The sequence below is a fragment of the Cannabis sativa genome, chromosome 1, assembly GCF_029168945.1.
Source record: "Cannabis sativa cultivar Pink pepper isolate KNU-18-1 chromosome 1, ASM2916894v1, whole genome shotgun sequence".
NCBI classification, from domain to species: domain Eukaryota; kingdom Viridiplantae; phylum Streptophyta; class Magnoliopsida; order Rosales; family Cannabaceae; genus Cannabis; species Cannabis sativa.
The window spans coordinates 10166188-10188968 of record NC_083601.1 but is presented as its reverse complement, the minus strand read 5'-3'; the positions used below and the strand labels follow the sequence as shown (position 1 = coordinate 10188968).

At 33.1% G+C, this 22781-nt stretch overlaps 2 protein-coding genes across 2 annotated transcripts; one reads left to right on the top strand and one right to left on the bottom strand.

Annotated features, from left to right (window-relative positions):
• Positions 1-10332: 10332 nt before the first annotated feature.
• On the top strand, positions 10333-16610 carry LOC115705580 (nuclear pore complex protein NUP88). Its single transcript, XM_030632950.2, has 9 exons — positions 10333-10744; positions 11040-11191; positions 11411-11533; positions 12003-12147; positions 12392-12453; positions 12616-12832; positions 13116-14024; positions 14654-14903; positions 15900-16610. The coding sequence occupies exons 1-9, from the start codon at positions 10460-10462 to the stop codon at positions 16157-16159; spliced, it is 2403 nt and encodes an 800-aa protein (XP_030488810.2). The 5' UTR covers positions 10333-10459; the 3' UTR covers positions 16160-16610.
• Positions 16611-16889: 279 nt separating this feature from the next.
• Positions 16890-21796, bottom strand: LOC115705581 (3beta,22alpha-dihydroxysteroid 3-dehydrogenase). Its single transcript, XM_061103638.1, has 9 exons — positions 21039-21796; positions 20582-20731; positions 20205-20480; positions 18463-18552; positions 18272-18350; positions 18036-18142; positions 17797-17930; positions 17326-17408; positions 16890-17077 (listed from the first exon to the last, which is right to left on the bottom strand). The coding sequence occupies exons 1-9, from the start codon at positions 21558-21560 to the stop codon at positions 17022-17024; spliced, it is 1497 nt and encodes a 498-aa protein (XP_060959621.1). The 5' UTR covers positions 21561-21796; the 3' UTR covers positions 16890-17021.
• Between the last annotated feature and the right edge of the window lie 985 nt (positions 21797-22781).

The following is a 22781-nucleotide window of genomic DNA, read 5'->3' as shown; positions in this document are numbered from 1 at the left end:
TCCTCTTCAACAATCTCAGAGGAACAGAGAAGAAGAAGAAGAGAAAGAGAGAGAGAAACAAAAATGGTGTGTGGGTTGTCACTTTTGCTTTTCTTTTATATTCCGTAACGGGTTTTCAAGAAAGACATAATACTCTATCGGAAAAAGGTATTTTTTAATGTTTAAGTCAAATCATTTATATGATTTGTTCCCATTTCTGCATTTGTTCATTTACTTCCAATGCATTTATTGATTTTTTTTAAGAGAAGAAGTTAATATTGTATACACACGTATGTATTATATTGTTGAGTGTTTGTGAAAATAAATAAATAAATAAATTCGGGTCAAATCCAACCTGATTGGGTCGGGTTGGATCAGACCCGATTAAGCTTGCGAGCCAATCAGGGCGGGTTGGGGTGGGGCAATACCTTGTCGGGGCGGGGCGGGCTAGTGGCAGGTCGGGGCAGACCCACCCCGTTTGCCATTCTTAAGTAAGAGCTTCAGTAGATCGTAATTGCCCCTAAAATATAGGGATATTTAATTTCTGATCACTCCTTTTACAGAGTTAATTGCAACAACCTTCTCCCTATAAATAGTGAATGAAATCAGATGGGGAAGGGACCTGAAATGATATTCACGCATCTAAGAGCACTTTGCTGAAATATATTCTATATAAATACTTTGAGAGTTGTAGCTAGAATTCATTTTGTCTACCTTAGTGATATGCACTAATAACTCTATGGTATAGAGTTATTTTTATCATATTTAAACTTTAATTTTGATGAAAAGAATAGTGAAAGAGTATGTTGTTTGTTACTTTTGTTAGTTTTTATCTTTCTTTTTAATTTAGCAAGTTAATTTTGGATATCTATTAATTTTTTAGTCTTAATTATAATTATTTTATTAGTTATCTATTTTGTTGTTAGAAAAAATCCTTTATATCAGCCAAGTGAAATGATGCAAGGTAGGAGTTTTACACCTAAAATTTTGGAGAAAATGCTGCCAGAATGCTATTCTGGCCAGTGACGTGGCAGAGTTACAAAGGGAGTTTTCATCCGTCCACATTAGTAATCACGTGGCATCCATGTTGGAAATATTTTACCAAGATCTAGATTTACTAACAAGTGTGTTTCATTAACATCCTAATATGAATTCTAAAACAATGAAATAAACACATATAAAGTTTAGTAAACCTTACATTGGGTGCAGCGGAATATAATGACTCCTTCCGTTCAGATCTCTAGCCCTTGATTCCTTTCTGTAGCAGAGCATCACCAAGATCTGAACCTGGATCTCTTTCTCTTCTTCCTTTGATGCTGATTCTCCTTCTTGTTGTTTGGAATCTCCTACAGTCTTACACACTATGATTGAGATACCACTTGATGTGTGTGGGCACTCACTCATTCACTAATAGCTGAAAATATTTAGTGTGAAGAAAGGCTTGGTGTTTCGAATTGAAGAAGAAAGAAGAAGGAAGAGGTCTCATCTAGGTTTCTAGCTTTAAAGGCATTAGTTGGATAATGAGACCATAACCTTCCTTTTATACTATTCTTCATGTTGGGTTTTATGCCCTAAATAAAACTCATTTCAATATAATCAGATTTACTTATTAATATAGATCAGAAATAACATTTAATGTTGCATGGTTCACATGATTTATTTCATGATTATATGTACATAATGTATGAATTCATCTGAAACCCTTTTCACATACTTGATCCTGTTTATTGTGCTGTCAACACATTGGAAAGTAAACATGACTATGTGAATAAAGTTTCCTAGATTTATCAGACACAGGGTTTTACTGATATGATAATCTACAACAGAGTTTACTTGCATTTGGAGAAATGCTATGTTCTTTCCAGAGCATTGGTTAAAGTAAAGCTCAGGTTGGATGCATGGAGTATGCATCGGAAGGGACCGATATTGAACTTTGACTTAGATTTATTAAACTTACCGTAATATCTATTCAAGTCAATATCGCCTAGTTGATCCTAGATCAAATGATCTTAATCCTGTTATGATTAGGCTCGATCTCGAGAGGCTACTCGTGTTCTTTGATTTGTTAGTTAAGCCTACTTTTAAGTCAGGGTGATACGTACATTTTGAGAACACGGTAGTGCAATTGAGTGGGAGCGCTAACATAAACATGGAATTTATAGCTTCTATCTGGCGAATAGTAAGTAAAGGATGATCTCCTTCGAGCTTGACCAAACGAAAATAAATGGCGGAGATCTCATTTCACATAAGCTGAAATATCATTTATACGGGATTAAGTGTTTTAAGGATTAAATACATTGTAGGGTGTAACGGTAATCTAATCCCTTTACAGTGTAGATCATTCATATAGAGGATCATTGATCAAATTAGGATTATAACAATGGATAACTAATGATGTGTCTATATGGTGGAACATATAGAGCATTCTATATACTGAGAGTGCAATTCTAAGTTCTATGCGTGGATTCAACGAAGAATTAATAAGTTAGTGAATTTAAGTAATAAATTCTTGATCTACTTATTGGAAGCTCGGTTATATAGACCCATGGTCCCCGCACTAGTTGAGATAATATTGCTTGTAAGACTCATATAATTGGTTTTGATTAATCAATTATAATTTTCAAATTAGACTATGTCTATTTGTGAATTTTTTCACTAAGTAAGGGCGAAATTGTAAAGAAAGAGTTTTAGGGGCATATTTGTTAATTATGATACTTTGTATGGTTCAATTAATAAATATGATAAATGACAATATTATTTAATAATTATTTATAGTTATTAAATAGTTAGAATTGGCATTTAAATAGTTGAATTTGAAAATTTGCGTTTTTTGAGAAAATCAGATGCAGAAAAGATAAAACTGCAAAATTGCAAAAAGTGAGACCCAAATCCACTTGACATGGGCGGCCACTTTTGTAGGGAATTTAAACTGATATTTTCATTATTTTAATGTCAAATAATTCAAACCTAACCCTAGTGGAATGCTATAAATAGATAGTGAAGGCTTCAGAAAAATTACACTTAAATTTTCTACTTTTTCCTTCAGAGAAAAACCTGAGCCTTTCTCTCTCCCTATCTTTAGCCGCCACTTCTTCTTTCTCTTCCCTCTTGAATTTTGAAATTCTTAGTGTCAGAGTAGTGCCCACACACAGCAAGTGATACCTCAATCATAGTGAGGAAGATCGTGAAGAAAGACTTTCAGCAAGAAGGAGTTTCAGCACTAAAGAATCAGAGAAAGAGATCCAGGTTCAGATATTGATAATGCTCTGCTACAGAAAGGAACCAAGGGCTAGATATCTGAACGGAAGGAGTCATTCATTTCCGCTGCACCCAATGTAAGGTTTACTAAACTTTATATGTGTTTATTTCATCGTTTTAGAAAGTTCATATTTAGGGTGTTAATCAACATACTTGTGAGTAGATCTAAGATCCTGGTAAAATAATTTCCAACACTTCAATAGGGTTAGGGTTGAATTAAATGGATTAAAAAAGAATAAAATATTAGGCAATAAATCACTCTTGGTCGTACACTTAAGTGAGCCAATCTCTAGTTACAATTTTGCCACTTTATTTCAACCACTTATTCTTCTTTTCAATAATACCATATTTTGCAATTCAACCTTATAAATGCCAAACTATTTATTTAATAATTAAAATAACTATCAAATAAAATTGTCATTTATAATATTTATTAATTAGACTCCATAAAGTCTATTAATTAACAAATAAACCCCAAAACACTATTTTTTCACAATCAAGCCATAACATAGTGAAAATTCATAAATTAGACATAGTCTAACTTTAGAATTATAATTGATTAATCAAAATAAATTAACTGAGTCTTACAAGCTGTATGGTCTCAACTAGTATGGGGACCATGGGTCTATATATCTGAGCTTCCAATAAGCAGATAAAAAATTTATATCTTAAATTCACTGACTTATTAATTCTTCGTTGAATCCACGCATAGAACTTAGAATTGCACTCTCAGTATATAGAACACTCTATATGTTCCACCATATAGACACGTCATTAGTTATCCATTGTTATAATCCTAATTTGATCAATGATCCTCTATATAGATGATCTACACTGTAAAGGGATTAGATTACCGTAACACCCTACAATGTATTTTATCCTTAAAACACTTAACCCCGTATAAATGATGTTTCAGCTAAGTGAAATAAGTACTCCATCATTTATTTTCGTTTGGTCAAGCTCGAAGGAAATCATCCTTTACTTTCTATTTGTCAGATAGAACCTATAGATTCCATATTTATGTTAGCGCTTCCACTCAATTGCACTATCATGTTCCCAAAATGTACGTATCACCCTGACCCAAAAGTAGGCTTAACTAACAAATCAAAGAACATGTATAATACTCTTGAGATCGAACCTAAACATATCAGGATTAAGATCATTTGATCTAGGATCAACAAGTGATATTGAATTGAATAGATATTACGGTAAATTTAATATATATCTAATCAAAGTTCAATATCGGCCCCTTCCGATGTATACTCCATACATCCGATACTGGTAAACTTTTCCAATGCCCTAGAAAGGACATAACACTTATCGAAGGTGTAAGAATACCTATCGCTGATTATCATGTCAGTCTAAATCCAGTATTCTAACAAATCAGGGAATAAACTTTCGAACATATAATTAAGATTATATTCCACTGTGCTGACAACACTATAATCATTAACAAATTGATATGTTCTGGACTTAAATAGAATTCATACATTATGTACATAATCATGAAATAAATCATGTGAACCATGCAACATTAAATGTTATTTCTGATATTTATTAATAAGTAAATTTGATTATATTGAAATTAGTTTTATTTAGGGCATAAAACCCAACAAACTCCCACTAGCACTAATATAAAACAAAATGTGCATTTCAAATAATCTCAACACCTTGATATACAAATCAAGTGTAGTAGTATTATACTCCTCGTAATAGGATCTGACAGGTTGAATTAAACACAACCTTCTCTGCACCATTACTCTTCCTTAATCACAAAATCCTTGATATTGTGAAATTCCTCTCTATATGTCTACTCTCTTGGGATACTGGATTCTATACTTTTGGCAACTACTTTTTGGTTAATCAGGAAATAACACTAGTAGTTAAGACAGGTTGGAACGGTGCCACAAATGTATAGAACTTTCCTTAGACTGAATAAGTACCTTTCCTGCAACTTTAACATTCAGTCTCTCTCTGGTAGACCTAGAGACTTCAGATAGGTTTTTACACTTCTTCAAAATCACTACTCCACCCCCAAAGTAATCACCATCTTATCAGCAGACTTTCTAGCACAAAGGCAAGTCTCGAAATCTGATGTGGTGTAGTCTAAGAGTTTTAAACACACCCTTATCGACTAACATATAGTTCCTCTTCTTAATCTTAAGATTTACTTGATTGTCTTCCAATGTTCCTTTCCTGGATTAATCTGATACCTACTCATTACTCCCACTCAACAGCAAGTGTCTGGTCTAAGGCATACTAAAGCCTATCTAAGACCTCTCACTGTTGATTTAAGGAATCCTTTCATGGCTTTATCTTTTCTAGAATAGTTGAGACTTTTCCTAAGATAAATAAAATCTATGCCTAGAAGTTGAGAAGCTTCTATAGATTGCCATTAGAAAGAAAATGCTTCAGCATCGTACTAAAGTAAGTTGCTTGCATTAGAGTAAGTAATTACCAGGTATACCACAAGCCATAGATTTAGATAAACTCAAACCTATAATACTAGGAACAGGAAGTTTTGTTAAGTCCATTGAATAGACTTATACACGAAAATTTCCTTTTTTGTCCCTGTAATAGAAAATTTTAGGTTATTCCATGTGAATGGATCAAACCATAGTTCTATTGGCTTTTCTTCTTAGTTTCTTATCTTGACAATCCATTACTTGTTTAAACTCACAATGGATTTTAATCACTAGTGTCTTCCAAGTCATAAGAAGGTGCGTTCCTAGAAACTCTCCCATTACGATAAGGTACCGTGAATTATGTCTAAGAAAACTAAATGGTATTGACCTATTCGGTTGTGTCAAAACAACAGAGACAGTGGGATCTGTTGGAAGTTATTTTACCAGGAACTTAGATCTACTCACAAGTATGTTGATTTAAGAACCTAAATATGAACTTCTAAAACGATAGAAAATTAAACACATAAGAGTATCAGAAATCTTACATTGGGTGCAGCGGAATATATGTCTCCTCCCACTCAGATCTCTAACCCTTGATTCCTTTCTGTAGCAGAGTATAATCAAGATTTGAGCCCGATAGTCCTTCTTTGTTGTTTCTGAATTCTACACAGCCTTCCTCACTATGATTGAGGTATAACTTGATGTGTGTGGGCACTACTCTAGCACTTATACATTTCGAAACAGTGAAGGAAGAGAGAGAGAGAGGGTGGCGGCTCAGAGAGAATTTTCAGAGAGAAAATTCTGTCAGAAAAAAATATTGTGTATCAGTTGTACAGTTATGTTTTACTCTGAAGACTTTGCCTTCTATTTATAGAAGACCACCTAGGGCTATGATTGAATTAATTGACATTTAATATTGAAAAAATCAAAGGGAAAAGGGAAGCTAAGTGGCCGGCCTAGGCATTGTGGAAACAAGGCTTGCCACTTGTCCAACTTTCCTTTTCCTACACTGATAGTTTCCTGTTTTGTCAAAAACTGCCAATTCCTTTGTTCAACCACATAAATGTCAAATCTAATTATTTAATAATTAAAATTAATTATCAAATAATATATTGTCATTTATTTTATTAATAATGAAACTAATTAAAGTTTCCTAATTAATAAATATGCCTTACAAAATCTCTAATTACTGTTTTGCCCTTAATAAGTGATAAATTCTCAAATAGATAAGTCTATCTTGAAAATTTTTGATTGATTAATTAAAATCAATTAAATGAGTCTTACAAGTAATATTATCTCAACTAGTGAGGGGACAATGGGTCTATATATCCGAGCTTCCAATAAGCAGATCTAGAATTTACCACTTAAATTCACTGACTTATTAATTATTCGTTGAATCCACACATAGAACTCAGAATTGCACTCTCAGTATATAGAATGCTCTATATGTTCCACCATATAGACACATCATTAGTTATCCATTGTTATAATCCTAATGTGATCAATGATCCTCTATATGGATGATTTACACTGTAAAGGGACTAAATTACCTTAACACCCTACAATGTATTTTATCCTTAAAACACTTAACCCTGTATAAATGATATTTCAACTAAGTTAAATGAGTACTCAATCATTTATCTCGTTTGGTTAAGCTCGAAGGAAATCACCCTTTGCTTACTATTCGCCAGATAGAAGCTATAGATTCCATCTTTATGTTAGTGCTCCCACTCAATCGCACTACCGTGTTCCCAAAATGTATGTATTGCCCAGACTAAAAATTAGGCTTAACTAACAAATCAAAGAACGCGAATAATAATTTTGAAATTGAGCCTAACCATATCAGGATTTCGATCATGTGATCTAGGATCAACTTATGATATTGAATTGAATAGATATTTACGGTAAGTTTCAAAAATCTAATTCAAAGTTCAATATCGGTCCATTCCAATGCATACTCCATGTATCCAACCTGAGCTTTACTTTAACCTATGTTCTGGAAAGAACATAACATTTCTCCAAATGCAAGTAAACTCTGTTGTAGATTGTCATATCAGTAAAACCCAGTGTTCTGATAAATCTAGGAATACTTTATTCACATAGTCATGTTTACTTTCCACTGTGTTGACAACACAATAAATATGATCAAGTATGTGAAAAGGGGTTTGGATGAATTTATAAATCAAATAGACAAGCAATTGATTAAGTGAACCAAAACATACACAAATGAATGAAAAAAATACTTCTGTTACTTTATTGATATCGAATAATCTAGATTACATTGAAACAGAGTTTTATTTAGGGCATAAAACCCAACAGGATCATCATATGGAATAAGACGATAGAACACTTATGGAATCAAGAAAAAAATATCTCCTTTATTTACTACTTTGTTTTCAGACTTAGTTATTTTCTTAGAAAAGTAGTATTTGTTTAAACACACACTTTCTTATCTAATGACTAAGGGATGGTTCACCCCCAATCACTTAGAATAGCTAACAAACATGTAAACCATGGTTAACAGTTCTAGCTTTTCTTAAGATTTCGATTAGGGCATCCATGAATCTAGTAATGGTTCACACTAAGTACCCAACTATTGCATCATTCTGAAATTGTATTACCATAGAAGGATTTAGGCAATGACTAGTAACTAATCATTAATATGCAAAACGAAATTTCTGGGGATGTAAGTTTGGATATAATTCAAAAAACAAATTAATGATCTTTGAACTGCATATCTACTAACTATTTCTCCACCCCTATCAGTTCGCAAGATCTTTAACCACTTACCGTAATGGTTTTTTACCATTTATAGAAATTCATGAAATTTTTCAAACATTTCAAATTTCTTTTGCTTAAGGTAAAATCTAGAGTGATCGTTTTAAGAATACAACGAAAAACTCATATTCATCCCTGAATGTACATCCATCTGCGAATGAGATGAACTTACTTTCAGTGGATATAGGCATATTAACTATTTGCAGAGATTGAGTTTGTCAAAACCACTATGAACAAGATACAAATGCCATAGATTAAAAAAATGTGTGGTTGTGTCTTTTTGATGACTTAGGTTTAGTTACATCAAAGAGTTCTTAGAATAGTGCAAGTGGATCCTGGTCACAGAATACTAAACTCATATTCCATATAGTTTGAATCCATTGATAGAAAATGGTTATTAAACACTTGTGAAGGTGAAGCTGTATTATATTAAAAAGTTATTTGGAATCTAAAATTTAAAGTCAAAGACTTAAATTTATACCAAATATACATGAGTAATTCTTTCTTGGACCACAACTACTAATTTTAACTCTAAGTCAGATTTGTCCATACAAGTAGGAGATTTCTAAGATTGAGGATTTATGTCATTTTGTGATAGAATTTCGGGAATATAATCATATGCGTCATTAATTTCTTAAGAGAAAATAGAATGACATTAAATGATTTATAGACCATTCATCCAATGATATGTTATTGAGCTAATTCGAAATGAATAAGCTAAGAGGAATTATGATAATTTCGTATTTAAATAAGAATCCAACGATGCTCCAATTAGCGAGAGTCAAAGTAATCTTATTTATACAATTTTCTTATTTCATATTGTAAATACTAGTCTAAGGTGTCATCAATTGATGAACAACTAGATGTTGCATTTACAATATTTATCATTCGAGATCTAACACTATTATGTTTGTCAAATGGTGAAAATCCATTAGGGATTTATCTCATTAGAAAAACAAACTAAGTTAGACCAACAATGAAGATTCGAAATTAAACTACAATTTAATAATAGAAAATAACATGGTTCAATATAAATTCATACACAATTCAGAAATTATTAAACACATAGCAAGTAGGAATGTCAAGTGAAAATACTAAAACATACAAACCTAAATAATTTCCAAGGTCTTCAACAAACTGATATCAGTGTCCCGTTTAGGCGAGAGTCAGTGATACCATCCATTGAATAGAGTTTTCAGCTCATCTAAAATGATAAACATTCTAGCAACCTTTTATTCGATCAAGATTGGAATCCAGCGTTGTCCCGTTTATGCGAGAGTCAAGGCTATTCTATCTTATGAGCTTCCACTATTGTTTCATATTTTGTAAGTCAAATACAATCGCCACCATTAGGGTGATCAATATCATATAAAACACTTACAAATTTCGAGATTAAACGGTCCTAACTTGCTAATGAACGTTCCTCCATTATGGAGGATTACTCACTAAAACAAAAGCTATGTAAAACCAACAATGGAGATCGAATGTCCTAATAATAAAGCTCATTATTTAAAGTGTATTTTCTTCTAATATTTATTTTAAATATATATTTATTTAATTAAAATTTCCAATTTAGAATGAAAAATTCTAAATATAAACTTTATTTTAATATTTATAAATTTTACTTAGATGGATATGAAAATAACATGAATTATTTCCATCTTAGTAATAATTTCCAATAAATATTTAGAAAAATATTAAATTTAAGTTGTTTCAAAATTAATTTACAACTCAAATTTAATTTTCTATAAATATATATTGTATTTCGAAAAATTAAAGTATTTAAGAATATAATTTTCGAAATTGTTTGTTAAAAAAAATATTTGTTTAATTATTTTAAAAAAAGAACATTAACTATCACTAAGAAGTATTTACTAACATTTCTCTTATTTATCCCATTATATTATGACCTACAAATATAGTTTGTTCATGTTCTCAAGGATGAAGCGTCGTCGTTTGGAGAAAGTTGTTTTCCCGGTAAACAAAAATCAGGGTTTAAGAGCTCGCACCATAGCTGGGGAGCTCCGAATAGCCAGAAGATGAGATTCAACTTCGAATTTGAAGAGAAGAAAACGGATCATGGAAGGTCATCCACGCCCAAAAATGAACTCCATTGGGTCCCCCTCAACACTCACCCCGTCTTCACTGCTCCTGCCACTCCAGCCCATGCCTCCAACTTCGCTCCACCCTCCACAAATCTCTTGGCTTGGGACGGAGCTTCGAGGCTTTACTTTTGGGACTCCATCCAACTTTTCCTTCATAGGATCTCCGTTCGCCTCGGCGACCCAGAACCCACCTCTGTCCTTGCCGCTTCTCCTTCAAAGGTCTCTCCTTTCTCTCTCTCTTCTTTTTTCAAATTTATTTTTGGTTGCTGAGAAAGTGAAGGAAAATATGAGGGAATGTGGGTGCTCCATTACCTATGCTTGTGATTCCGAATACATATCAACCGTTGTTATATGACATCTCTATGTAATTTGGAATCTATGAAAACAATAGCAGTTGTTAAGAACTTAAAATTAAGCTTTCAGTTTCTTGATTATACTTGCTTGAAGATCTATTGGACTGTTTTCTTCATTTTGATTTCAATGCATTGTTTATTAAATCTGGTAAATTTAATAGGTGTTGCGACCGGATGTGGAACTTGAATTTGCCGTTCATAAAATTTCCATTAATAGGAGTGGTTCGGCACTGTTTCTTTTTGGTTCAGATGCCTTAAGTGTAATGTATCTCTACGGACGTGGTTCTTCCAAAGACGATGCCATAATATGCAGGTATGGAAACATAGTGATGCACTGTCATTTTGGTTCGCATTATACTTCAACTAATGTAACAAATATTGAAACTTCTAGTTATAATACTTATAATAGAGAATCACTGGGAAACTTTTTGTTTTCTTGGTTTTTTAGTTTCGATTCTACCTGTAGTTGAGTCTTGGTTGGTAAAGATCACTTCTTATGTCAAGGTTTGAGATTGATGTACCATTTATGCAGGACTGTTAGTGTTGGTTCACAAATCTATTCTAATGGGAGCAGTGTCATCCGTGTGCTGCAAGTTTTATGGCACCCTTACAGTGATACTCACTTGGGAATTCTTTCTTCTGATTCAGTTTTCAGGTATCTCACTCACATCTTCATTTTGGAAAATGTTTCATGTAGCTATTATGTTGTAAGACTGATGTTTTTCCAATCTTGATGAATCAAATTGAAATTTATTTTCTGAAAGTTCTCTTGGTTTACATTATTAAGAAGATACAAAACTATAAATTATAAATATGATTTAGAAGTTATGATGATTAGTTAGGAAGGTTACCATTATGAAGCAAGATAACTTGGAAGTTGGAATGAAAAATTCAGTTTAGAAGAGAATGAGATTTAAATGGTCAGTTTGCGTCCCATGAAGTTTTTAATTGGATACAATGGGTTGGGGGCCAACAAGTTGAGAATGCTTTTGCTTATTCTACTTTTTGATGTTTTTATTACCTTATTGTTTTTGGCTTTCATTAGTCTGGTTTCAGAACATGTAATTTTTGTTATACAGTATAACCTTTTGTTTTAACATTTTTATGTTACCATTGTTTTGTAGAATTTTTGATCTCTCTTCAAATATAATTCAACCAGAGCAAGAGTATTATCTTCAACCTTTGGAACCAGGTAGACACAGGAATGCGACATCAATTTGTGCTGTTGATTTTTCATTTGGTGGTGACCACTTGTGGGACAGGTTTAGTGTAAGTAACTGTTCAAATTTTGATTCCAATCGACTTGAATTCGTTCAATGAATATTTTGGATGAAGCTCTCTTTATAATGCTGGTTTATTCTGGTGCTTTATTTCTTCATTTTATGGCATTCTTTGAGGGTAACTATTAGCTTTTAGGTTTTCAACCAAATTTGTGTTTACATCAACTAATTTCTTATTAATTTTTTTAGCTCAAGAACTAATTTCTTGTTACTTATTTTGCGCCGTTGTACAGGTCTTTATTTTGTTCAGTGATGGTTCAATTTATACCCTTTGCCCAGTTGTTCCTTTTGGAAGGTAGGCATTAGATAAAATTAATTTATTAGAAGGATTGCTTCTCATTCTGAATAGTCTTTATGTGATAACAATATATGGTGTAGCTAGCATAACGTTTAGGCTAAGTTACTATTGTACTGGCTTGCTTCTTTATACATGATGAACTGCTTTTTCTTAAAACAGTGTTTACAAATGGGAGTCCATTACGGAGATATATAGTGATGCCCACACATTTGGTCTGAAATCAGCTTATCCAGTCGCAGTTAGCAATTCCAGTCTTGCAATTTCTTGGCTGGAGGCAACATTTCCAGATCTAGCAAACCAAACATCAGAAGGGGTGGACCTTTCTACATTAAGAGCTCGTCCATTTGCATTATTTGATGCATCACTTTCTTTGCAGGTATAGATATTGTGCTTTCATGCTACATACTTTCCCTGCACTTATTTTCCAAAATGATTGTCTTGTCTATACGCCAGTTGTAGCTACCAATATTCTGTAAAACACAAATATTTTGTAGGCAATGTCATGTGTGTCAGTTGGACTTTTGTTGGGTAATATTAAATTAGAGAATGTAACCTAATTGAGTCACCTTTTCACAATGGCGAGCACTTCCTTTTCGAAGATCACAAATTTGGTTTAACTTTGAAAATCAATTAATGCATTCTGTTTTATTACATTATAGGGCCCTCTTAAAAAAGTTTGTCATGAAGGAGAAGAAGATTTATCCATTCGTGGTGTAGAATGTGAAGGTCGTGCAGTTAGTCTTTTATATAATATAGTCAGCAAAGACTCAATTTTGGTGACTGCTTGGAGTGGTGGTCAATTGCAAATAGATGCCTTGGCCGATGAAATCCAGCCAGTTTGGAATGTTGGTAGTCCATCTCGTCTCCGTGTTGATTTCCATGACCATATTGTTGGTATGGCTATGATTTGCGAGAGAAGCCAAAGCAATGATTCCACTGTTAAGCTTGATCAATCACTTGAAAATACTGTTTGGTTGGGGCATCCTCCTCCTCTACTGAGACTAGCTATCGTGGATCTGGCTCTTCCAACTAAAGCAGAAAGTGGTTCTCTCATCACAATGTTTGCTGATCCGCTTATGCCAGAAAGAATATACTGTCTTCATGATGGAGGGATAGATTCAGTAGTGTTGCATTTTCTCCCATTTACGAGTCAGATTAGTGGCAAAAATGAGGTTGGGAGGATACCATCTGTGCATCCTGTTTTGAGTACGTGCCAGGGAGAAACCTCCTCGCCATACCCACTTTGTGGTTTTGTGTCATTATCGGATTCATTTGGATATTCTTGGATTGTTGGGGTCACAATTGCACGAGAGTGTGTAGTGCTAGAGATGAAAACTTGGAACCTTTTGCTCCCAATTCACGTTGACAATGAGAACAAGCCTACAGAACTAAATGAGACAGAATTGCCAGATATCATTAGCAAAGAACTCCTCAGTGGACCTAAGGTGGTTCTTATGCCTCAAACTTCAAATCTTTGTTCTGTTGCCGCAGATTCTATTGAAGGTCGATCAACACTTCATCAGTACTTCAAGCTTTTCCATGAAAATTATGTGGAGTATGCACATAAGGTAATTTACTACCATGCCAAGAAAATAACTAAACTATACTGTTCAATGGTGGTGCATTAGCAAGCTTTTTTTTTTTTTGCTGGCCAGTAATCTTAGACTGTTTTAGTGTTACCATCTCTCTTACCTATTTTAGTGTTTCTATGTGTTCTGTTTTTGAAAATTGTTTATTTCTAGCAACTCAATAAAAACTTTTTAGTTTTAGAACAGTTGGAAGATTCTAAATGGCAATCTTCGATTAACTTACGTTTGTCAAACATATTGCGGTTGATAAGTTATAATATATCTATGCATGGGTTAAGAAAACAGAAGCTTGGATAAAAAGTTGATGCACGAAACTTGTGAGGTACCATATCAAAGTCTATGAGATGGCAACATGTTTTGCAGTGTTCTCATTTTATTTTTGTATGTGTATCTTCTTCTTTCATTTTTGATGGGATGTCAGTTACTTTGCCACTCCCATGCATTTGTTTTCTTTTACCTATCTTGCTAATAAGCAGTTCTAACTTAACTTGTAAGAGTAGCATTGATCTTGTGTATTGGTAATTTGATCTGATGTTAAACTGATAAACATCTCCATACTTTGCCATCTCAATGCTGTTTTTTTGTGAAATGTTTGTCCACTTGTTTAGGTGTACTTTGAGCTCAAGCATCACGGGCTTCACTTGAAGAGAATTATTGATAACCAGCACACTCGTTTAGATGAGGCACATGATAAAATTTTGAAGGTTGAGGAGAAGCAGTCAACGCTGGAGGATAAGCTTGTTCATGCAATGCATCGGCATGATCTCTTGGAGGAACGCTTGAATCGCTTGAGGAACTTGCCTGGGGCACATAGGAAACCACTCTCTAGAGCTGAGCGGGATTTCAAGTCTGAACTTGGTAAGGATTTCTATAACTATTTCTTTTCTCTCTTTTGTAGTAAAGATTTCTATACTACATGCTAAAAAATAATGCCAAGGACTACTTGTTTGTCCACTTTAATTTTGAAGATAGATTTGCTGCTAGTGTTCCTTATTTGGGATTCGTGTGCCAATCATATTCTGATTTCACCTGCTACGGTACCAGTAGCAAATCATTCTTGTATAGTATTAGTAGTTCTAGAAAAATAAGGCAAGGAAAAATATTTAAATCAGCTTGATAAGAATGTGATCCTCATTCTTTATCAAAGTGGAGAATAATGAGATTTGTCAAGGGTTTCATATCCCCGCCCCTGTAGCTTTTTCCTTCAGTTTTCCTTTGTCTGTATATATCTGGGTGTTTATTTATATTTAATTAGGGGGGGCAATTTGTGTTAATGGGTCGTGTTCGTGTCGTGTCGAAATGTCAAACCCTAACCCGATTCATTTATTAATCGTGTCGAAAACTAAAACCCTAGCCCAACCTGTTTATAAATGGATTAACCTGACTCGACCCGTTTAACCCGTTTATATAAGAATCATGCTTTATTTGGTTAACATATTTTCTCACTAACATGTTTACAATCTTTTTATAACACATTTATGAGAAATTTAGGATGTTTATGTCTCATTGAACTAAAAAATATAGTTTACATGTAATAAGTATAATAAATTTAAGAGTGTATACTCTTACATAGCTAATTGTTATGTCATTTTCGGGTTAGGCGTGTTGACTTGAAAAAGACCCGTTTAGCTGTGTTAACCCGGAGATGACACAAACCCATTTAAGGAAAACTCAAACCCGTTTATTTCTTGCTAGTTTCGAATCGTGTTATCGTGTCTGACCCATATTGCCACCCCTCAAAATATACATGTATTTATCTATTTTTCTTGTCCATACCTAAAGAACTTTCACTATTATTCCTTGCATGGCTGGAGTACCTTCTCAGCAATTAAATGCCCTCTTTTGTCTCTACAGACCAGTTTCGTGGGGTTGAACTGGATTCGTTGCATTCTTCAATATCTGCTTTAACGGCCAGGTTGAGAAGGCACACACAATCTCTTAAGGGCAATGCATCAGACCAACGCAAGTTGATTTCAGGGAGGAAAAACATTCAAGATAATCAAGTCTCTCTTCTGAAATCTTCACTTGAGAAGCTTTCACTTGTTAATAGCGAGAACTCAGAAAAGGTTAAGCTTGTTGAGTCTGTATTGAAGGGCCGGGAGAGCGGCAGGTGATAGATATCTACTCTTGGTTGAATTATATGATTGGATAACTAGGGTGAAGGGCCTTGTGCCAATTTCGGGTTTGTGCATTGCTCTTTGAACAGCTGAGAAAGGCAAACATGGTGTGTACCATGCAAGATAGTAAGCTTCTTTATAGATGAATCTGAGCAAAAGATTTACATATTCTCATCACCCTGATTGCCATATCCTTGTTCTAAGATGTTAACTTAAATCTGTACAAAAGCGTTTGCAGCGAGGTTCTTTAGAGGCCTTTCTGTCTTTACTTCTCACGAAAAGTTGAGGCTATGCTGGGCAGGAGAGTTGGTAAGGAACTTGTCCCTTTTTTGTATCATTGAATCCTTAGTTTTTACCGAGAATGTCGGAAGTGTTTTACCTTATAACAATGATTATTTGGATATGATGATATAGTAAAAAGGTGGTACTTGATGCCAATGATTATTAACACTTGTATTCAACATTTAGCAAGCTGAAAAGTACAAGCACATATATAGCATAAGATACGAGTAATATAGTATATGAAAAGTCAGGAACATTTGATTCTCAAGTATTTGCAGAAAGCAAGAAAATGAAAGTAAAATTTTGAGGGGCTCGAGGATAGATCTCTTTTTTTCTTCATCAAAACTTTCAATTACAACTTTATGAATTAAAAAATAGGCTTTCAGGTAGTTCAGTTCACATGTCGTGCACATGCAAAATGCTTCTCAATTCTGACGAGAGGCCATTGTGGAATATTATTTTTATTTATTATTATCGTTGGTTCTTGTTCCATGCTCAAGTAAAAACATGTGTAAAGTGAAGGTACAAAAGGGATAATGATAATGATCATATAATAAGAAGCCCTTTATGGAGATTATCATGAGGGCAATAATGAACTCTCCTCCATTTTTTTGGACCAAACAATGAGATTCCCACTTAACTATCCTAGAGAAGCTCAAGACCAACCAATTGAACAAAAATTAATTGATTTACATATAATAATAAAAGAAAAAGATATTAGCTTTATTTCATTAGGATCACAAAGATCAAACAAGATTGCATAGCCGAGCTATAGCTATAGCTACATTCCCTGAAGCCCATATCTTATCTTGTTTTCTTTTCCCTTTCTTTCTTTCATTCTCTGTTTTAGATCTACTCTTTACATGGGCACTCAAGATTCCTAGGCTTCACAATGATAGGGTACCTTTTCTGAGTCCTAGTAGTTGGAAAGAACACCAACTTATCTTCTTCTGCTGGAACCCAACTGTCAAATTCAAATTCAAAATATTTGAAAAACCAAACTAAAAAAATACACTATATTAGATGCTTTGAACTCTTTCATGCTCTATGCTCTATGAAATTGAAGACTATTCATTTTTTTTAAATATATTTTATTAATTATTTTATGTTTTGGCATTATATATTTAAAATAGTTTTAATGATTTATTTAAAATAAGTTAACCTTTAATGTAATGTAAAAATTTAAGATAAAATGGAGAAAGTGAAATTTTGATAATGTATTCTAAAAAGGATGGAATAGAGCTCTCTAATATTGTTTTGTTATGCATGGACATAAAATATAGGCTATTTTAAATATAAATTCAAATATGTAAAATCCAATATTTTCTCATATTAAAATTTTGGCATGATACCTGAAAGTGGTGGTTAAATGATGAAGAAAAACAGAGAGTTCTACTCTAGCAAGTTCATAACCAGGACAAAGCCTTGGCCCTCCTCCAAATGGGGTAAACACATTCAAGGAACTTGTTGATGTTCCTGAGTTGTTCTGTCAAAATTTAATAACCAATGAGCAAAATATATAGTTTGTCCAAAAAATAAAAAAGAAGAAACAAATTTCAGAAAATTACTCTAATTAATATGAAATAATTACCTGCCATCTCCATGGATTAAAAGATCGAGCATCCTTGTAGTTTTTTTGATCCAAATGTACAGCTCGAAACGATGCAAAAACTTTCCATCCTTTTGGGATTGTATAACCTGTTTTCATCCCATATCATAAGAATATTATTATTTTGTTGCATAAGCCTATGTTTGCGTGACAATATAATATAATGCAATCTTTAGAAATAATTAGCCACTTTTTTTTTTTTTTTTCAATTTCTTTACCTTTGATATTGACATCTGTCATGGCTCGCCTAAATACTCCACTAATTATGTTTGCCAGACGTAGAGTCTCATTAACAACCTACATCATGTGCATAAATATATATGATTAATAATAATAAAGTGCATTTTAGGAAAATGATGTTAAGACATTTGATGAGAAAGTATTGAGTCTCTCAATGTAAAGGACTTACACACTGAGTAAATGGCATTGACTTGTAATCACTCCACTCCAGAGCCTTTGAAGACTTATTCTTTTTAGCTTGAATTTGGTCATGCTCTTCCTGTCATTTTACCATTAACAATAATAAAAATTAGTTTTCTTTTCTCACCTCACCTCACCCAATACTACTATCAAAGTTCCAAAACCAAAAAGAAAGGGTCATGAGAAAACCAACTTGGATGGGCCTTTTTAGGTCCATATCCAAAGCAGTAATTTGGGCCCATCAAGTGGACCATATCCATGTGGTTTTCTTATGAGCCCTGTACCACCAGTGGTCCTACTCCCACTCCTAACCAAACCCCAACTCTCTTCTTCTCCTCTCACAGGTGGTAATGGAAAACCTCAAATTGTCATATGACTACATCGGCCGAATCTCAACCGTTGAATATCTAAAAAAGAATTATGAATAAATGGACAAAAATACCCCTTCCCAATAGAAGAAAGCACGTGACTCAGAAGGGTAGTTTAGTCAAAAGGGGTCAGAATAATCTGACACATCCAAGCATAGAGAGAGGGCTACAGAAAGAACAGCTTTAAGGAAGGCGTGCAGTTTCGAAAGAAGGAAAATATAGGCATCATACTGTCCCCGTCGGTACAAATAAAAAACTCATTTTACTCTTTTTCTTTGACTTTTTTGACCACCACCACTACCACTACCACCACCTCGATCTTCTTTCCACTTTCCAACACAAACTCAAAAAATAAAAGAAAAACACAATAAACAGTGTTTGTACACTTAACACTTCCCAACACAATAAACATTCGTAGCCTGTAAGGCTGTGTCACAGAATTCTAGGTACTATTTATTAAATGTTTTTTTCTAGGGCATACCTATGCCATGCCTATCTAACAATTTAAAATAATTTTAGGAAAAAAATGTCACCAATTTTTAACAATATATAGCATATTTTACAATCATTGTTTCATGTGGGTAATCATCATTTCTATATTTCACATAAAAATCAACATTAGAATATATATAAAAGTTTATTTTGACATCTATCTCATGAGTGTGGTAAGAAATTATACAGTTAAAAAAGACTACTAGTGACCTTTTATTTTTATTGTCTAGAAAAAGATGAACAAAAAAGCAATTCAATGTTCTACTTGTAAACCTTGCGTGTGACCAAATAATCACATCATAGAAAGAAAATAAAACAAAAGAACAAAAACAAAACAGAAGCAATTAAAACGTAAAAGGAAAGAAAATAAAATAAAAATAAAGTGCAGCATGTGCACGAACATGGATCAACAAGTAATTATAAGAACAAATTTCTTCAATCACATGATATATATATATATGGGGATATAATTTTGTTTTATTATTGTACTTTCAGGGAGTGTAATCCGTGATATACGGCAGCCGTTAGATGAGGAATTTATTTCATCTGTCAGCTGAGATTGATCTAAGAGTAATTAGAGTTAAAAAGTAATGACACTCATTTAATGTACTCTGAGACCCATTTAATATAACACGAAATACATTCCGTGAAAGTACATCACAATAAAATCATATCTATATATATATTGTAAGACTGTAAGAGATGGATTTAGATAGATAACGAAAATGAGGTGGGGTTCTAAAAATTAGGTCCACTACTCTTATAATTATTTGCTATTAGCTAGTTGTTGATCATCATTAAGAAAACTAATGAAAGAAGAAAAAGGAAAAGAAAATCAATGAATTGATTAATTAAGGCATTAATTAATTACCTTAAGTTGAGCTAAAGCGAGAGGTGTTTCAGTGAGGAATTTAACAGCAAGAGTCATAATAGTTGATGTAGTTTCATAGCCAGCCACGAGCAAAGCAAGCAAGAAATCAACAATCTCTTCGTCAGAGAAGCCATCGTCTCCTCCCAATAGAGCTCCTAACATGTCTTTCTTTATTACTTTTCTATCATCTTCATCACTTCTACTCATCATCATCATCATCTCTTTCCTCCTTTCCCTCACTATCAAGCTCAATGCCTCTGCCACCTTACTCCTAGCCTATACACACATACACACATATATATGACTTAATTTCTTATGATGAATATATATAGGTAATTAGTTGATTAATTATTAAAAGGGGATTAAACTCATCTTACTTTAATGGCACGACGATAGGTGGTAGAGAAAAGTGGAAAAGGTATGGTAAAAAAGCCTTCAATTAGCAGAAGATACTCTTTTCTTAGACTCTCAGTCCACTCTCCTGGATCAAAGCTCATTAGTTGCTTCACCGCTAGCTCAAATGTTATCTTCACAATAACCCAACAACAACAACAACAACAAAGATTAAATAATAAATAATATAATTAATTCTGATTATATATATATATATAATATTTTGTTAACAAAATCTCTCAACATTGAGAATGATTGTCTTTATTATGTCGTAACTTCTTAGCTTATGCATGTGTACATACCACCCACTCGGCGCCGTGGAATCTGACTCATTACCAATTTTCAATTACAACTCACCTCAACTCGGACGATTCAAAACCGAGTCAACCAGAAATAGTAATCAGATTCATATATATTATATTTATATATTTATATATATACCTTCTTGGCTTCCTCCATTAGAAAGATACGGTCGGTCCAGGAATCCATATTGAGGCGGATCAAACGGTCAATATCGTCCAAAAGATGGTCTCTGATGATGGTAGAGTTAGCAAAGCTCATAGTGAGAGAATGCATTCTTTTATGGAGGCTCCCTTTCATCAAAAGCAGAGAGTGTTTACCAAGCAAGTTCGATATGGAGCTCGGGTAGCTACACTCGAAAAGCTTCCCTTCGTTCTGTAAAATGAACCGGTTAGTTTCCAGTTCCGCCGAGAAAACCGTCGGTTCACCGAACACGTGGGTAGTGAATATCGACCCAAACTTGTTGACCCTCTCATCGATAAAGGGCTCCGGGTTCTCCGTCTTATACGCCGAGATCAGTTGAAGGGTTTCTCCGATTAAGGGTAAACCAAGGTTCCCCGGCGGTAACCGGAGCCGCCGGTGCCTGGATGACCGGAGGAACAGAAGGAAGAAAAAGGCGGTGATGATTGATAAACAGAGGAGGAGAAAAACAGGGGATTCCATGTTGAGTCTCTTTTTCTTCTTATTTGTACATTGGTTTTTTTTTTTTTTTTGGTGTATAATCTTTTTCTATATGAATACGTGGTATGCGTATATATATATATATATGTGTGTGTGAGTGTATAGAAATAATGTTTACGAAAGAGAAAGAAAGGTGAGTTTTTGGAGTTTTTCAAGAAGGCATTAATGGAAGATGTAGGAAAGCACACGAGGGGTATCTACTATATCTACTCAGAATCTGAATAAGGTAAGAGAAAGAAATTTTTTTGGGTTTTGTGGGAAAATAAAATTGATGTTGGATTTCTTTTTTTTTAATTATTTTTCTTACATGACAACTTAATATTATTTTTTATTTTCCACTATTTTTAATTAGCTTTAATTCATTTTCTGTCTTTTAGATAAAGATATTGTTTAATATTGTTTATTTCTTTAAAGGAAAAGATAAATGTGATATTATTGTTTCCAAGAGTTAGACCATCTCACATAGAAACATCCCATCTAATTGAACGGAATCATTTAATACAATCTAATTACAAAATATTAGATATCCACTTACAATTTAATTGAATTGGATATTAAAAATTATTTTATAATTTGATTGAATCAATTATTAAATGCTAATTTCAAAAAACTTTTTACAAAATACTAAATTTTGAGTAAAAATTTACAATTTTATTGCCACACGAACTTTTACAAAAATACTATCTTTTTATAAAACAATCTAAAACAATTGTAAAACAACAAAACAGAACAATTCAAAACAACAATAGAACAACTAAAAAATAACCGTAAAACAACAGTGAAAACTAAACACAGTATTTTTGAAAAAAAATTTGCCCCACAGTAAAAAAAGTTAGAAATTTCAATATGTGGTGTAAAATTTCAAAATCCAATTAAAAATCAATCTAGTCTGATCCCATTACATTTATATATTAAAAAAATATTTATATATAACAAAAATATTTATTTTAATTATAATTTTAGTGGTTTTTTTTTTGTTGAATTTGTAACACTTGATTGTTTTGTGTATTTATTTCCATGATATTTTATTCTATTTTACTACTTGGCAGTATTGTTATTTTAGTTACATTAATCTTGTAAAGATAATATCTTTATGGAGTATTAAACTTAAATAAATTGTTATATTTAATTTTTATGTATTTTTCTTTCTTTTTAGTTAATATTATAAATTAAGTGTGTAATTAGATATCAAATTAAAAAACT

Coding starts and splice junctions, on each gene's coding strand:
- LOC115705581 (XM_061103638.1), bottom strand. CDS start 21,560: ATGGAATCCCCTGTTTTTCTCCTCCTCTGTTTATCAATCATCACCGCC. Junction 18,553..20,204: donor TCGCTTTAGCTCAACTTAAG/GTAATTAATTAA, acceptor GTAAAATGACAG/GAAGAGCATGACCAAATTCA. Junction 18,143..18,271: donor GACAGATGTCAATATCAAAG/GTAAAGAAATTG, acceptor GGATGAAAACAG/GTTATACAATCCCAAAAGGA.
- LOC115705580 (XM_030632950.2), top strand. CDS start 10,460: ATGAGATTCAACTTCGAATTTGAAGAGAAGAAAACGGATCATGGAAGG. Junction 11,534..12,002: donor TCTTCTGATTCAGTTTTCAG/GTATCTCACTCA, acceptor ATTGTTTTGTAG/AATTTTTGATCTCTCTTCAA. Junction 14,904..15,899: donor GGATTTCAAGTCTGAACTTG/GTAAGGATTTCT, acceptor TTGTCTCTACAG/ACCAGTTTCGTGGGGTTGAA.